The sequence below is a fragment of the Anolis carolinensis genome, chromosome 5, assembly GCF_035594765.1.
Source record: "Anolis carolinensis isolate JA03-04 chromosome 5, rAnoCar3.1.pri, whole genome shotgun sequence".
Lineage (NCBI taxonomy): Eukaryota > Metazoa > Chordata > Lepidosauria > Squamata > Dactyloidae > Anolis > Anolis carolinensis.
Window position 1 is genome coordinate 50453230 of NC_085845.1, and position 17941 is coordinate 50471170.

At 38.2% G+C, this 17941-nt stretch overlaps 1 protein-coding gene across 3 annotated transcripts in view; it reads left to right on the forward strand.

Moving 5' to 3' along the window:
* The first annotated feature begins 4084 nt into the window (after window positions 1–4084).
* mnd1 (meiotic nuclear divisions 1) overlaps window positions 4085–17941 on the forward strand; it is a 29630-nt gene continuing 15773 nt past the window's right edge. The window contains exons 1-5 of one of the 3 annotated variants that reach the window (XM_008111957.3): window positions 4097–4225; window positions 6439–6499; window positions 7775–7840; window positions 9498–9555; window positions 10334–10482. In XM_008111957.3, the coding sequence (XP_008110164.2) occupies window positions 6461–6499; window positions 7775–7840; window positions 9498–9555; window positions 10334–10482 (312 nt within the window). In that variant the 5' untranslated portion in view covers window positions 4097–4225; window positions 6439–6460. Of the gene's footprint in view, window positions 4226–6438; window positions 6500–7774; window positions 7841–9497; window positions 9556–10333; window positions 10483–17941 lie in introns of all 3 variants that reach the window. The other 2 variants (XM_008111956.3, XM_003221742.4) reach the window with 2 other exon arrangements.

Here is a 17941-nt window from a genome sequence, read left to right on the forward strand (position 1 = left end):
TCGTATGCATGATTGGAAAATTTGGAAATGTGCTTTAGGACTTACTCACACGCAAGATCCCCGCCGCAGCCCCACACATTTCCACAGACTTCAAAACTGTTCATAGATGAAGCAACATGGATCCCATCATATTTCTGCCTCTCACCCATGCTGCTTCATTTGTGAACTGAAGTGTCAACGGGCAACTTGTAGCCAGTTGGAAATCGTCTTCTGAGCTCTGAATGCATGTGAAAATGGGGCAGAGTGGGGGGAAACACATGGGATGGGATCTGTCAAATTTGCCTGTGTTGATTCACTTCAGTGACGTGGAGTAATGGGCATTCCTATGGACAGTCTCCTGTCAAGCATTGAGGCTCAATTTTTCTCCCAAAATCCTGCTTCGTGAGCCTGGCATGGTATTTTTTTTAATTAATCTAATATTAGGAATACTGCAATTTCAAGATACCACTATTTTTTTTCCTGTCATTTCATCTTCATAGTCATCTTGTCATTCAAAATTGCTGTACTGCTAGCCTTTTAACTTTGTTTCCCCCTTTTTATTTTACCAGCAACAGTAAGTTCTAGTACCTAGTAGGTTTTGGACATCTGCAATTGAGAGTAAGAAGATTGGGGAGGGAAAGGAAAGGAGCCCATAGAAAGAAAAGATGTCCGTCATTAGAATGATGCCTTCTGTCTACTTGAGAGTAATAAGATTGGGAGACTGGGATGCCTTCTGTCTCTAAGTGAATGGTTGAGCTGGGAAGAGGCGATCCTGTGTGATATGGATAAGTAAATTCTCTTCTTCAAAGAGGAAGGTCACGCAGAGAAGACAATTTTCCCCGCTTTCCCCAACTCCATCCGATGAATTCCTAATACATTCTGCAGGTACAATTTTTCCATGGTCATATATGAGAGAAGATGTGCCTGGAAAACTCCTTTTCTTCTGTGAGGGCTGATGTAGAGGAGAGGCAATGACTCTCTAGCAATCTCATATGAAGGAGTGCCATTTTCCGCACAATGTGCCAGGAACATATGCCAATCGAGTACAATGAGGCCTTGCTTTTTTGGAAACTTGCCAGGGACTGACAGGTAATATATGGCACTGATCACTACTTTGAGGAGCACGGGAAGGACAGTGGCTCTTAAAGTGAGGAAGTAGTCTTGTTTGAACCTTGCTTCTATAATGATGAACTCACTAGGTGTCCCTAGTGAGCCACTCCTGGCCCTTCCTTTAAGAAACCTAATTCTTAGGTTTCTGATCTGATCTTAACAGGATTTTTGCAATTGAAGTGGGCCCTTTGTATCCATTGGGTCTTGGTTCCAGGACCTGCAAAAAATACCCAAATCCATGGATTCTGAAGTCCCATTATATACAAATATTTTACCCTTCTATGAAATGGCAAAATCAAAGTTTGCTTTTTAGATTTTTTACAAAATATTTTCAAATACATTAATATGGCAGGCTGGCTGTATTCCAAGCTAAAATACACACCAAAAACAGCTAAATGATATGCAGTCTTTCCCCCCCTTTTCATAATGTGCCAGGGATCAGAACTATATTTGTCCCCATTGGCTACAACAGTTTTTGTTTTTGTTTTTTGTTTTTTTGAAACCATGGAGCACTAGCACTGCCCCAAACCAGAGATGGACAATTACCAGCATAAGTTATAATACCGCAGATATCCCTTTCTGTAGCATACATTGCTTGGAGGGATTGATCAAAATCAAAATTGAAAGCAACAATTGTCTACATTTGTACTAATGCATGGGAATATGTAGCTTTCCAGATACTTATGAAATACAAACTTCAATTGTCACTCTTGATGAGGTTAACTGGGATTGATTACACTATGTAACGATGTTTATTCCTGGGTTATACATGTCATTTCCTAATTGGTACATTCATAAAAACATGGGAAAGTGTTATTAAACTGCAAAAACCTTTGCGGGACATCCTGCAACTCATTTTGCTACAGTTTTTCAATGAACATCTCATCAACTAATTCAACATAGTTTGTGGCAGCCACAAAAATGAAGTTTCTGGAGTATAACAACTACTTTTAAAGTACCACACAATTAATCAGGAATAACACTTTCAAACCAGGAACAGAAAAATCTTCAAATTTTGTTGCATTGCATTAGTGAAGGCAAACACCATTCCATTTGAGAATAATGGGAATTGCAGAACAACACATCTGGAGGATACTAGGGCTGGATCTACCATGCCATACAATCCACTTTCTGATCCCAGATTATCTGCTTTGAACTGGATTATATGGCAATGTAGACTCATAATCTGGGAGATAATCTGGGAGCAGATATTGGGTTATATGGCAGTGCTGATTCATCCTTAGTTGACAATAAAACCTCCAATTTAAGTTTGTATTATTGAGCACTAGAGTATATAACCTGGTGTTGTCTGGGTGTCATTGGGACCACTGCCCTCCTACTTTCTCCCTTCTCCAGCTCTAAGAAGGCTTACTTCACAAAGTCTCCATGGCAATGCTCCGGCAAGTGGGAAAACTTCCTCATACATGTGTCATCTTTCTTTCTCAATGACATCACTGAGGGCCGCTTCACCTAGCAACAGCCAATTCAGTGACAGCACAGAGGGCCACTTCACCTAGAAACAGCCAAAACAGTGATGACTCACTTCACCTAGCAGCAGCCGCCAACTCAGTGACAGCACAGAGGGTCACTTCACCTAGAAGCAGTCAATCCAATGTCATCATTGAGGCCCAGTTGCATCTAACAACAGCCAACCAACAGCACTGAGGGGCAATTCACTTAGCAATAGCCAACTCAGTGTCATTGAGGCCCACTTCACCTAGCAACAGCCAACTCAGTGACAGCACAGAGGGCCACTTCACCTAGAAACAGCCAAACCAGTGACAGCTCACTTCACCTAGCAACAGTCAGCCCTGTGACTGCACAGAGGGCCACTTCACCTAGCAACAGCCAAACCAGTGACATTGCGAAGGCTCACTTCACCTAGCAACAGCCAACTCAGTGACAGCACAGAGGGCCACTTCACCTAGAAACAGCCAAACCAGTGACAGCTCACTTCACCTAGCAACAGTCAGCCCTGTGACTGCACAGAGGGCCACTTCACCTAGCAACAGCCAAACCAGTGACATTGCGAAGGCTCACTTCACCTAGCAACAGCCAACTCGGTGACAGCACAGATGGCCACTTCACCTAGAAACAGCCAAATCAGCGACAGCTCACTTTACCTAGCAACAGTCAGCCCTGTGATTGCACAGAGGGCCACTTCACCTAGCAACAGCCAAACCAGTGACATTGCGAAGGCCCACTTCACCTAGCAACAGCCAACTCGGTGACAGCACAGATGGCCACTTCACCTAGAAACAGCCAAACCAGTGACAGCTCACTTCACCTAGCAACAGTCAGCCCTGTGACTGCACAGAGGGCCACTTCACCTAGAAACAGCCAAACCAGTCACATTGCGAAGGCCCACTTCACCTAGCAACAGCCAACTTGGTGACAGCACACAGAGCCACTTCAGACTAGTATATATTGACGTAACTCTGTGCTTGTGACCTTGGCATCTTTACCTGATTGGCGCATCTGAGCTCTTTAGCAGCAAATACTTAACTCCCTACCAAACTGCAAATCCCAGGATCCCACAGGATGAATCCATTAACATTTAAAGCAGTATCAGATTACTACTAGATGCAGGCAAGATGTATTCATAGTTTTGTGTCGACCCTATATTTGTGCACCCAACACTTTACAAAACGACTGCAAAATAAAACAAAAGTGATTTAAGAGAGGTTTGGGTCCTTCCATACAGCTGAATAAAATCCCACAAGTTCTGCTTTGAACTGGGTTATATGGCAGTATGGACTCAAATAACCCAAATGCCTTGATATTCTGGGATATAGCGCTGTATGGAAGGGCCCTGAAAGGCCAGGTCCAATATTAGTCTCTTCTTTACATTTAACTAGCTTCTAGCTCAGGCATGGGAAAACTTTGGCCCTCCAGGTGTTTTAGACTTCAACTCCCACAATTCCTAACAGCGTATCTCTATGGTCAAAGGCAGAGTGGGTGGGGCCGAGCGAGTCTATTATGATCCTTCTGAGTGCAGTCCCGCTCATTGGCGGCAGGTGGTGCCAGTCAGCCAGGAGGCGGGGCGGCTCTTTAGCTTCCCGCCGCTTTTGCCGCTCCAGCTGCTTTCCCGCCTTTTTAGGGAGGGGGCCGCTGCCGGGGGGAGGCGGGCGATATGGTAAGGAACGCTTTATATGCCGTTACACTGTTCCCGTTCCTCATTGTAGGACCTGAAGGCTGAGAGCTTTCTCTTTTAAGAATAGTGCCTTTAAACCCTGTTTCCCTGCCTCTGGTGTTTTGGACTTCAACTCCCATAATGCCTTGTCGTTTGCCGAAGCAGCTGAGGCTTCTGGGAGTTGAAGTCCAAACCCCTTTGAGCGCCTCTACAATAGAATTGACACCACTTTTGACTTATTATGGGGTTTAGCGAGGCATCCACGCTCTTTGGCAGGGGAAGGTTAAAACCTTGTATACCAGATCCCCCATGATGCCTTATCATTGAGCCATGGCAGTTGAAGTGGTGTCAAACTGCATTAATTCTACAATGTAGATAACACCCTGGAATGTTTGGCATTACATGTTTCATCAGTGGCATTGTGAGTGCCCATCGCCTTGCCACACATTTCTGTGAAGGTTATTACCTTGGGTTGCTGTGAGTTTTCCGGGCTGCATGGCCATGTTCGAGAAGCATTCTTTCCTGACGTTTCACCCACATCTATAGCAGGCATCTCAGAAGTTGTGAGGTCTGTTGGGAACTAGGCAAAAGGGGTTTATATATCAGTGGAAGGTCCAGGGTGGGAGAAATAACTCTTTGTCTGTTTGAGGCAAGCGTGAATGTTGCAATTGGCCAGCTTGATTAGCATTGAATAGCCTTGCAGCTTCAAAGCTTGGCTGCAGTGGACAGCCGGTAGGCTGCTAGTAATTGTGGGAGTTGAAGTCCAGGGCTGAAGTTTGCCCATGCCTGACCTACACTGTAGACTTAATGTACTTTTACACCACTTTAAGTGCCATTAGCTCAGTGCTGTGGAATCAGGGTTGTTTTTTGGTGAGGCAGCAGCACTATTGCTCAGAGAACTAGAACTTCCATGATTCCATAGCATTGAGTTAAAGTGGTGTCAAATTGCATTAATTCTACAGTGTAGATGCACCCACAGTTCTTCGTTTGCTGCAATTTTCCACTTCTGAAAAAAGAGTGGCTGAAAAACAACCGTGAGAAGTTCAGTAGGAACTCTCCCAGCACAGTAAAAATAGTTGTGAATGCTCTGATGTTTTTGAGACTTAGCACCTGTGGCTTCTCTCACATTTTCATAACCGCAAACAAAACCATGATAGGTTAAAAGATATATAAATGTCAGCTTTGCCCAGTGAATGTGAGAGAGCTCTGTGTTTCTGGTAGATGCAGAATATATTGTGTCCTGTCATGACTTTCTCATGTTCTGGCATGTTTGTGTAACTTGCTTTCCGAAAAGGTTCATATGAATTAAAATAGGTATTTTATCATCTCTTCCAACATTTCATCTTGACTCCTCAGCTAAATCAGGATGTCTTTTTTTCCTTGGAGCTGTGGTCTCAGAACTTTCCAAGTTCTGAACATGAATTCTTAGAATGCATCTATGCTATAGAATTAATGCAACTTGACATCACTTTAATTGCCATGGCCAAATGCTGTGACTTCATAGGATTTGTAATTTGGTGAGCCAGCAGCACTACAGTAGAGTCTCACTTATCCAATATAAATGGGCCAGCAGAACGTTGGATAAGCAAAAATGTTGGATAATAAGGAGGGATTAAGGAAAAGCCTATTAAACGGCAAATTATGTTGTGATTTTACAAATTAAGCACCAAAACATCATGTTTTACAACAAATCGACAGAAAAAGCAGTTCAATACACGGTAACGTTATGTAGTAATGACTGTTTACGAATTTAGCACCAAAACATCGCAATGTATTGAAAACATTGACTACCAAAAACATTGGCTACTAACAAATTGCCTTCAAATGAACTTACAGTAACAACATTGTCGGAAGTTAAATCCGTAAAAAGTTCAGTCCTTGCTGCCTAGAGGAACAGCTATGGATCGGGGGGGGGGGGGGGGGCAGACTGCATTGGATAATCCAGAACATTGGGTAAGAGAAGATTGAATAAGCGAGACTCTACTGTATTTGACAGACGATGCTAAAGATGCTAAAACGACAGCTCCCATGATTCCATAATATTGAGCAACAATAATTAAAGTAGTATCAAACTGCATTAATTCTACAGTGTGGGTGCACCCTTAATCTTTTTGAACTGCCTCAGATTTCTCAGAGTATTACATCTGTTTTGCTTTATAACATGAGGAAGAATGCTTTTCTGTTGTAAAGTCAGTTTTCCTGCTGTTTGTCTCTAGAAACCAATTTCTGATTTTCTGCATGCCTTTAACAGAAGAGTCACAGACTCAAACTAAAAAGGTTAGAGAATCTGACAAATAATTGGTTAAACAGGATGTGAGCAATAGCTCTATTGGAAAAGTTAACCTATAAATTAAGATTAGCAAAACGGTGAATTGAAGGACGATCTGTTTGATAAAACTTGGAAACCATATATTAGTTTCATGTGTAAAAGCGATGGTGAATTTTAACCACCAAAAGTCCAAGAAGGATTGTGGTTGAGTAATTTACGAGTACATTACAACAATTTTATATACGGTAATTGATAAAATTAGAATAATGTAGGAGTAATTGAATTGACAGAGCTGTATTTTTATAATGCTATGCAAGTAATAGGAACTTTGGGGTTTTGGACTGGGAATAGATGTTGAGACATTTATTTGTAATATATTTCAAATGTTTAAATAATAACACTATGTAGCACAATTTTTGTTCCTGGGTTATAAATGTCATTTCCTAGTTGGTTCTATTATTAAAACATGGGAAAAGTTTATTGAACTGCAAAATATTTTTTCTTGCAAGACATCCTACAGCACATTTTGCTATAGGTTTTCAATCAATATCACATTGAGTCTCTACCAATTCAAAAACAAAGTGTCTGGAATATAACAGCTACTTTCAAAGTAATTGCCACACAATTAAACAGGAAATAACACTTTCAAACCAGAAACTTTTTTTTTCAAATTTTGTTACATAATGTAATAATAATAATAATAATAATAATAATAATAATAATAATAATTCTTAACCATCTCTTCCTGTGGCTCAAGATTGGTTACAACATAGCTAAAAACACATAATCATAATAAACATTATATAAAATATAAATATCAAAACAAATTTCTACAAATGAATATATTAAAATACACAAAGATTAAAATATGGTGAACAAAAGACAAGAAATTTTAAAAATAAAGGAATTTAATAAAAATTAAAAGAATGAAAATGTAAAAGAAAAATTATAGAGCATACTGAGAAGCTCCCAAGTCCAACAACAACTGTTCCCATCCCATATAGGTATTACTGAGCATGTTGTGTGTAAAACTTTACAGATATTTCAAATGGTAGGAGCAATATTTTTCTATGTTTTAATATAGAAGGACAAAATATTAAAAATTCTAGATGCTTCTCTAGAATGTGTTCACTAGTATTTGGAGGCAATATATATGGAGACTGCTTAGAAGGTGTAATCCCCCATCCAAAAAGGGAAATATTTCCAAGTTCTATCCTAGATTTGCTTCAGAAAGTTTGCTTCAAATGTAGTGTTTAGTTTTGCTCCTTTTTTCTCTTGTTCAGTCAAAGAAAAGAGGTCTGAGTGCTGAAGAGAAGAGAACTCGAATGATGGAAATCTTCTTTGAAACGGTAAGTCATACTTATTTGCCATTTCAGCCTATATTGTGAATAGTTTAATTGTGCACATAAAGAGTAGACTGAACTGAGAACATGCATAAATGGGTGGGGCATGGAGACAACAAACAACCTTGAAGAAAATAGAGATCACCAGACAGTTTTCTAATCCCTGCTAAGGAGCCTTCTTTGACGGTCTGGTTTCAAATGGTTGCTTATAATGTAGTTCAACATTATCACTGTTCACAATACATATACTACCAATAGAAGGGGGAAGAGAGAAGGAGTAACTAACTACTATAAAATGTCTATAGTTCCAGTAAACAAGCTCCAAGTCCTCTTTATTTTGTTTTCCTAATGTTCCCCTTAACCCATTAATGCAGGCAAATAATAATTAATATAATATAATATAATAATAAATATTAAAAGATCTCAGCCGGCATTTGAAAACAACAAACATTGACAAAATTAGGATCTGTCAACCGCAAAAGGCCACCTTATTATCTGTGCGCATCATCCAAAAATACATCACACAGTCCTAAACGCTTGGGAAGTGGTCAATTTGTGATTTTGTGATACGAAATCCAGCATATATATCTCATTTGCTGTGTCTTTGTGTCAATAATAATAATAACAAAAATTGTGGCTATACTGAATATAGCTACCGTGGTGAAGTTGACATTTGCTGGTAAGGTAGATAGCAATTCAGGAGTAATATTGACAAGCTAGACAAGCATGGACAAAACAGGCTTTTTCGACTCTACCTCCCACAATTCCGAACAGCTAGTAGGTTATTAAGAATTTTGGGAGTTGAAATCCAAACCCTCTAGAAAGCCAAAATCTGCCCATGCCGGATCTAGAGGGATCTGAGCCTTTCAGGTTTATACATTATATCTCACCATCGATTGTGCTACCTAGAACTGATGTGCAATAGTAGGAGGTTTACGGTGTAGGCAATAAAACGATAGAACTCACAGTCCTCAGACAGGAGAAAAGAAAACCCAGCTGCAGAGATTTTCTGCTTTTAAACATCATTGATAGATGGAGACTATTCAGGATTTCCCATTTCAGCTGAACTTACACATTTATTTGCAAGGTGACACAAGCAGAGTTGATGATTTTCTCATATGACTAACTTCAGAAGATTCCTGGAAAATTCTGCATGCTACTAGGAAAGAGCAGGTGGAAATATCTTCTTCAGTGATTTATAGTTCAGTGAAGAGTTTTAGGTAAATTTCAAAAACTGTTAAGTGATAACAATGGCCCACCCACATTTTGGTGCTTCGTTAGATCTGTTTCTGGATATGCTTGACCTGCTGATTCCAAAAATGGTGCCGGTTTTCCCCTATCATCTCTAGTTTTTGAGATACAGAACATATACCATCTACCAGTAGCCATCTGCTCACCCATAGAAAATCAGGATGACAATATCTAAGAAACTACAGCTGATGTGGTCTATCCAATGCAATTTCCCGAATCAGCCCCCCTAATAACCACAGGAACAGGCCTAAAAACCAAGACACCAATAAAAAATTGTTTGGTTGAACTGTGTTGTTGTTGTTAAGCCTCTTCAAAGAAGAAGAAATTCTAGAGTTTGTTAATCTCCCTGCTTTTCATGTGCGAAATTATTATAGTAAATGTGTGCTTATTTCCCTCTCTTCCCCATCAACAGAAGGATGTATTCCAGCTGAAAGACTTGGAAAAAATTGCTCCTAAAGAGAAAGGAATTAGTGAGTTCACAGATTTATTGTCCATCATCTTTATCCCTGACAGTTTTATCACGTGATCAAATTTTCTGGCATACAAATTATTTTCCTCTTAATATAACTAAGTAATTTGTGGTACATGTATGAAAAAACATGTCATTACCTACAGGATAAATTCTGCAACCTGTTTTAGGAATGCAAATTATGTTGTGCATAATACTGGAATATATCTACCTTAAAGATTATCTCTGCCCCCATATTCCTTCATAATAGGCCAGAACAATTGGTTCACAATTTCTTTACTCTGCAGTTTCTCTATAGCATTTGAAAAATAATCTAGATATGGAAGGCTGCATTTTCCAGTGAGCAAGACTTGTTATGTATATTCCTTTTCATTGCCATATTTTAGCTTACATCTAAACTCAATGACTGATAGACATTGAAATAGTTTAGACCTAGCAGTTATGGAAGCAAGCTAGCTGGTCAAAGTGTCAGTATTTTGCCTGATGCTCTGCAAAAACAGCTTTTAGTTATTTTTTCTGGTGTACCATATAGAACTATATAGACTGCTGGTACTCTGCCTAAAAATGGATCTGTTGCACCAAGAACACACACAAAAATGTGATATGCCCTATAAGATTTAGCACCTTTGCTTGTGCTATGAGTTTACAAGAATTATGTGAAAATATATCAAAAGTGAAGAAACCCTATTGTTCTTTTTCTGTTATCATCTGTTTAAAACAATAGCTCTCTACTTTCTAATGAATATATATTAATTTTACAGTATTTATTTCTTTGACAGCTTCTATGTCGGTGAAGGAGGTCTTACAGAGCTTAGTTGATGACGGGATGGTGGACACTGATAGGATTGGGACTTCCAATTATTTTTGGGCTTTTCCAAGTAAAGCTCTTCATGCAAGAAGACGGAAACTACAGGAACTACAGAATCAGGTAATTCAGGTGTAACATTCTACATATTTCAGATAGACCTAGACATTGCTGAAGGGCAGCCGGCTCTCAAATAACACTTTCCTCATTTCTGTTCTGGCATCAGTAAAACCTAGGTTTGTTAGCCTGTTTGGATGATTTTTTAAACCCCTAATTTGGATTTTCTGGCTTTTCATCTCAATTTCTGTTTTATTTATTTCCATTTTTTTCTTTCTAATGTAAATATTTTATATTGCTCACAGTTGTGTGTTTACTTAGATCCTTGAACCTATTTTTCTTTGATAGCTCTTCAGACATTTACTGGGCAGAGTACTCATGTCACAGTCACTATATTTTGAACAGTATATATCTCATTATGGATGCTAGATTACTGGCTCACAGATAGCCTTGATCATGATTATCCTATTTATTCTATATTCTGTAGCCATTGTTTGTTTCATTCACTATATTAAGTGAAATGCGTTATAACAATCAACAATATGCATGAATAGTGGAAGCAGTTGAGAAATAAAGCAGAACATTGTCTCTTTTCAATAAACAGCAAAGAATTGAGTGGAGAATTGAGTGGACTGGTCTTGATATTCTCATTACGGCAAAGAAACAAAAGGCACTGCATCAATAACCACCCTTAAAACAATTAAATTAGTCTTCATTGAAAGAATTAAGGCAATCTGTCTATTCTTAAATTGAAGCCCAGCACTGCTAGATTAATCCCAACTGTTTTAGTATGTATGTGCATTTGTATATACCGTATATACTTGAGTATAAGCTGACCCAAATATAAGCTGAGGCATCTAATTTTAGCACAAAAAATTGGGAAAATTCATTGGCTCAAGTATAAACCGAGGGTGGGAAATGTATAAGCTACTGGTAAATTTCAAATTAAAAATAGATACCAATAAAATTACATCAATTGAGAGATCAGTAGGTTAAATGTTTTTGAATATTTACTGCATTTCAAAGAAAAACAGTAAACTAGCTCTATAAGTGGAAAAGTAGGGTCAACAAAAACAATATATCAACAACAACAACAATAATAATAATAATAATATCTCCCCATGGGTACTCAGGACAGTATCCAACATTACAACAGACAAACATTCAATGCCTATATAAACAATGCAGAGCTAGATATATATCTGTAATTATATATACTAATTTCACATATGCATTTCCCCCTAAAACATTTGCAAATCCTCTCTCTCTATATATGTGCATTTCCCTCCTGCAATATTTGCAAGCCCCATATATCTATGTTTATATCTATCCAGACATCTCTTGCTATATATAAGTGTGTGTGTGTGCATTTCCCCTGCAATATCTGTATTCATATCTATCTAGACATATTCATGTGTGCATTTTCCCCCTGTAATATTTGCAAGGACTATATATATATATATATATATATATATATATATATATAGACATCTCTTTATATATAAATAATTATATCTATATAGGATTTGCAGAGATTTGCAAACATGTGAGGGGAAATTCATATATAAAAATAATGTATACATATAGATACAGATATACAGGTACATGGAAATCTCTAGATATCTATATGTATGTAAGATTTGCAAAGACCTGCAAACATATGAGGGGGAAATTCATATATAAAATTAATGTAGATAGATAGAGAGATAGATAGAAAGATAGAGATGGATAGCTACATAGGGATTGCTGGGGGAAATGCCTATATATCTGTAGAAGAGATTAACAAATATTTCAGGGGAAAACACTTTTATAAGATTAATGGATATTCTTCATCCTGACTTGCAAGGGCTTCTCTTCCTCTTCTTTCCCTTTTCAAAACATTCCCTTGGTTAAGAGTGAGGGACACTTTGGAAAAAAAAACACACTGATAAGGAGGGTTAGAGGAGAAAGAAATATATCATATATTGCAAGCAATGGCCTCCAGGCTCCGCTGTCCAGCTTGACCCCATTATAATCCGAGGGAGGAATTTTCAGCCCAAAAAAGGGCTGAAAACTCAGCTTATCTTCCGGTATATACGATAAATAGATATAGATATACACACACAATGCTGTCCATGTTAAATGAAAAATAAGCAAGGGTTCATATTATAGGAAACAAAATCTGCTTTCAGATGGGGAGGAAACAGATTGGTGGTGGTGGGGATATGTTGTTATTCTGGATTTTAGTTCTTGAGGGGAGCTGAAAATAAGAAAATGTTCTTGAAGGCTTCTTTTGGAGAATAAAAACAAATCAATTGTAGGATATTTTCTAAGACAAGGTATTCATATGGTTATTTTAAAATTATTTTTAAAAACTGTGTAACAGGAAAACTTTAGTGTAATATGTGCCAGATCATTTTATGGTTTCTTTTTCTAAGAGGGATGAAGACTAGAGACGAGTAATTTTCTTTGGTTTACTAATGTTGATTTTTTTCTTTCCCCGTTTTTATTCCTTTCCCTGCTCCTAATAAATTATCAAAGGCAAAGATTTCTTACAGTTCCAGATTATTTTACTGTATTTTTTAACAAAAGAAAAAGAAAATTTCAAACCTGTTCTTATATATACAAAACATGATAATTTTATGCCAAATCAAATGATACATAATGCATCTTAGGTTCCTAAGGCAAACAAGGATTGTCAGTCTGGAAAGAATGTTTTTATCTTGTATTTATTTAAAACTATCTCATTTATTACTTCAGCAACTGGAGACTTTGCATTTCTAATTATACTCTACTAGGTTCATTATGTACAGGTCATACTAGATAGTGAAACATATTTGAATACAAAAGAAGTTCAGGTACTTATTGTCAGGGGGCATTATGTGATTATGCTTAATTGCCTCTATACAAATAGCCTGGTGGTGATTTTGGGAATGAGAAAACATAGTGTAAATTAAGAGAAAGCATTTAAGAACATGGATATTGAAGCAACAAGTACTTCAGTTTGTAGCCTGGTATTTAAGTTTTGATGGAACTACCCAGTCTTAACTATTGGCATATCAAAACTGAAACAGAGCTCTTATAATGTACCATGAATGGGAAAATAATCTACCTCCTGGAAAATAAAAATGTTTTAGGTCTGCATTGTTAAGTGTATCATGGGGAATAAGGCATATTTGAATATGCTAATGCTAAATGGACCCCCAACATGCAAGCAAATTAGCATTGTCCAGGAAGACACATAACACACATACCTCCTCTGTGTCAATATTCAAAAACGCCAGCTCAGTCAGCAACTGCCCTAAAATCTTAATACTTTGCTCAGCCTTTGAGGAATTGCTGAGCCACACCCAGAACAATTTGGACCAGCAGTGGCGTCTGACTCATCTACATCTCACAAAGAAAACAAGCCTCTTTGTGCATGGAAGCTTTAGCCGTGTGGCTAGAGTGACTAAAACTATGCATGCTGAGTTTGCAACTGAAATGGCCTCTTATGACCCCAAAGAGGTATAATATTTTTTTAACTTTTGTCCTAATCTAATATTATGTATATATCGCCTTTCTCTCAGTATGGGATCCCAGGCGGATGACAATACAAGCTAAAACAAAATAGAGTTAAAACAACGGATAATGCATGAGTTTAAAAATAAATTTAAAAACACAGCAATACAAAAATAGTAATTTAAAACAGTTTTAGGGGCTATTGAAATATAACAATAATGTTAGAAATGCATCCCATTTAACAGACCTCCTACAACAGGAAATTAACACAAAAAGGCATGGACAAACAGCAAAGGTCTTTGACTGCTGTTGGAAAGAGCAGAGATGAGGCCAACTTCTTTACTTTCCATGGAAGATAATTTTACAGCCATCGAGGGTGCATTTACAGTGCAGAATTAAATGCATTTTGAAACCACTTTAACTGCCATGACTCATTTCTATAGAATCATGGGAGTTGTAGTTTTTGCAAGGTCTTAAGTCTTCTCTTCCAAAGAGTGTTGGTGCCTCACCAAACTGAAACTCCCATGATTCCATAGCATTGTGCCATAGCAGTTAAAGTGTTACCAAACTGCATAAATTCTACAGTGTAGATGCACCCTGAGAAAGTTGTCTCCCATGTCTTCACCAAAACTGGTAATGGTGAAACTGAGATTTTTTTCCCCCAAGGATCTCAAAATTCAGACAGACTCATATTGGTAAATACAATCTTTCAGATAGTCTGGACCAATGCTGTAAAGTGCTTTATGGGTCATAACCAAAACTTTGAATTGCATAGCCAGTGAAGCTGTTTCAACAGGGGAGTTATATGTGCCTTTTAGCCATCCTTGATAAGCAGTTTGGCAGCAGCATCCCATGGCAGCTTCTAAACAGTTTCCAAACACAGCCTAGTATAATCAGGGAAGGTAATCAAGATATAAGTGGTCGGATCTGACAGGAATGAACACAGCTGGTGCTCTAGCTTTATCTGTGCAAAACACTCCTAATATTGGACCTTCAGGCTCAAGGCTGGATTCAAGAGTATGACAAAACTACAAACCTGAGGTTTCAGGGAGATAATAAACTATCTAGCACTGGCTGTTGTCATTCTTCCCTAATAGGCCATTCAGTTAGTGTCTGTCTTGTCTGGATTAACCTTAATTAGTTTTGCCTCTTCCTGTCCATTACAGACACAGGTTACTTATTTAGCCAAGACACCTTCCTTGGAAATAAATAGAAAGAGAGAGAAAGAGCATTTGATGTCATCAGGATACTGTGATATCCTACTACCAAAGTATGGATAGTTTCTCGCAATGGTTTCATGTAGATGTGGAATACCATGGAGGGCAAAATTGAATCCTGGAGCACCCCACAATTCAGTGACCATTACGCTGAATTAGCATCTTTGTGAGTTCACCTTCGTAAAAAGAACCAGAACAACTGTAGAACAGTCCTCCTGAGTACCATCCCAGAGGGATAGCAAAAAAGGATGCTGTGACTAGTGGTAATGGAAGCTGTTGAGACATCCAGAAGAACTAACATGAAGCCCTCTCTCTACCCAGTTCCTGGAAGAGATCCTGTAGCAAACCATTGCTGACTCCGTACCATTCCTGAATCTGGATGGACCAAGATAATACATCTCATCCAGAAATCCCTGAAGCTGGGAAGCCATCACTAAACTTTGTTCATAAATGGATATAGGAGACTAGCAGACGGTTTATCTGATGTGGTTGGCATCAGGGAGGGTTTTTTCAGTAAAGGTCTCACCTCAACCTCTTTTAGGCAGATAGGAATTCTGATTTGATGCAGTGAGGCATTCACCACTTGACTTACCCACTCTGACTGCTTTTACAAGCCACAAAGAGCAGACTCTCATCTCTTTAAGAAAACTGTCCTCATATTCTGGCAGCACAAACTGAAACATATCCAATAATACGGGACAAGTAGGAGCCAACATTACATCTCCTGGGTCTGGATCAACCCCAGCAATTATGTCACTGGGGTTCTGAGTGATTTTATCTGTATTATGTGCGAATTCATCACAGCAGCCCTTGAACAAATTGCAATATCTTTGCCTAGTCTCCCAGGCGTGGGAGAATAAAATAATATATTATTATGTACACTACTTGAAGCTCATAGCAAGTGATTTTTCCATCAAAATATAATACATATAATGTCTAAATTCAATATATTTCCAAGTGAAAGTAAGTTTGCAGGGTTGTGTTGCCATAGTTTGTAGAAACTGTCTCTATTTTAAACTTGCTGTGCAAAGAAGTGGGGGCACAAGCATAACTTCATGAAAAAGACTGGTTATGTTTATATGTTTGTTGGTGTTGTCATTTTGCAGAAAGATTCATCAAAATATGTGTATTCATCTTAGATGCAATGTGTGGAGCAAATATTGGCAGGTTTATTCTTGTTGTATTGTTATCTTGTTGTATCACTCCCCTCACCTCTATATGCCTCTGTTTTGAGTCTCTTTTTTAGAGAAAGCCAGTGGGATCTAAATAAACGTAGTAGTAGTAATATACTTCAAACAGACATCCTCTTAGTTTGCCATGTCTTTCCTGTTCTAGTAGTATTTCTTGTTCTACTGGTGATTTATTTTCTTTCTTCTCTTTATTACTAGTATACATAATCATGTGAAAGTTGGAAATATTTTTCCTGCCATCAGGCTAACTGGGCCTTATTTTTTTCTGGCACAACTTCTGTAATAGTCATCTATTTTTCAGGTGAGGTTTATCCCATTGTTGCATCCCTATGCTGGCAGCAGTTCCTCTGTGCTGCAGTTCTCAGAGGCATAAGAACATAGCCAAGAGGGGGGGAAAGTTGGCAAGTCTACAAGCTTCTCTAGGGAAGGAGAGCTTAAGACATTCAGAGTTAACAGCAAACTGTGTCAAGGCTAGTCAGGACATGAAGAATTTGTTTGAGTTGATCAGCGTTCAGTTTGGGGTGGGGAACAGGAAGCATGTTTCGGTGAAAACTGATACACATGAGAAAAAGAAACCATCAACAAGAGCAAACTGGTACATATACAAGAAGTACAGAAAACTTAACCTTTTGCTAGGGATTTTTACTAGAATTTTCAGTTTGTCATCAGATTTGGGAATATTGGTATTTTGTCCTTAGAATAACTGCTGGAAGAGATGGTGCCATTAGTTCACATCCCATACTTCCAAATGGCTCATTACACCAAATTTGATTATTGAGATTGAGGAATTGGAAACATTAACTAAATAACATGAATATTTTCAGCTATATGATGTAACTCGTTGAATAAAAGTACAGGTATAATTCAGTTAAAGTAAATGGGTTCCTGATCATTTACCAGCTCAATAGTCATTGAAATATTTACTGCAGACATCTGCTGCAACCCAACACCAAAAATCTGTGTTTCTCCATCTTTTTTGCATAATCTGCTCCATGCCCATGCTGTAAAAAAAAAAAACCCCAAAAAAATGAACTGCCATCTAGACAGCAGACCTGGAGATTAAACAGGAGCAGAGCAGGAGTAAAAGATTTTCTTAAAAAGGAGCTTTTTTGTCAGAAGATTTGTTCACTGAGGTATCCTTGAATTATGGTGGTGATTATAAACTTCCACTTAAATAAGATGAAAAGGCCAGAACTATCAAGACTAACATGATACTGATATTCCATCTGTGTGTCTTGTGCAGATAATACATATGTTCACTATCACTTTTGCTGTTGGGCTGTGTAGATCCTTGAAAATTACCCTATAAGATCATGTATAAGTCAAGAGATTTTGGTAAAAAAAACAACTAAAAATGTAGCATATCCATGTGTCAATGTACCTTAATTCTTATTAAAAGGGGGCCTTCTCTCAGTAGCATGGCAAAAGGCAAGAACTTGGGCTGGAACTACATTGCCCTATATCCCAGGATCTGATCCCAGATTATCTTCTTATCCCAGATTATCTGGCAGAGTAGAGGCATATAATCCAGTTCAAAGCAGATAATCTGGGATTAAATCCTGGAATATAGGGCAGAGTAAATTCAGCATTAGTCCATCCCAGGAGAACCTAAAAGAAGCACCGTGACTCTCTCTGCTG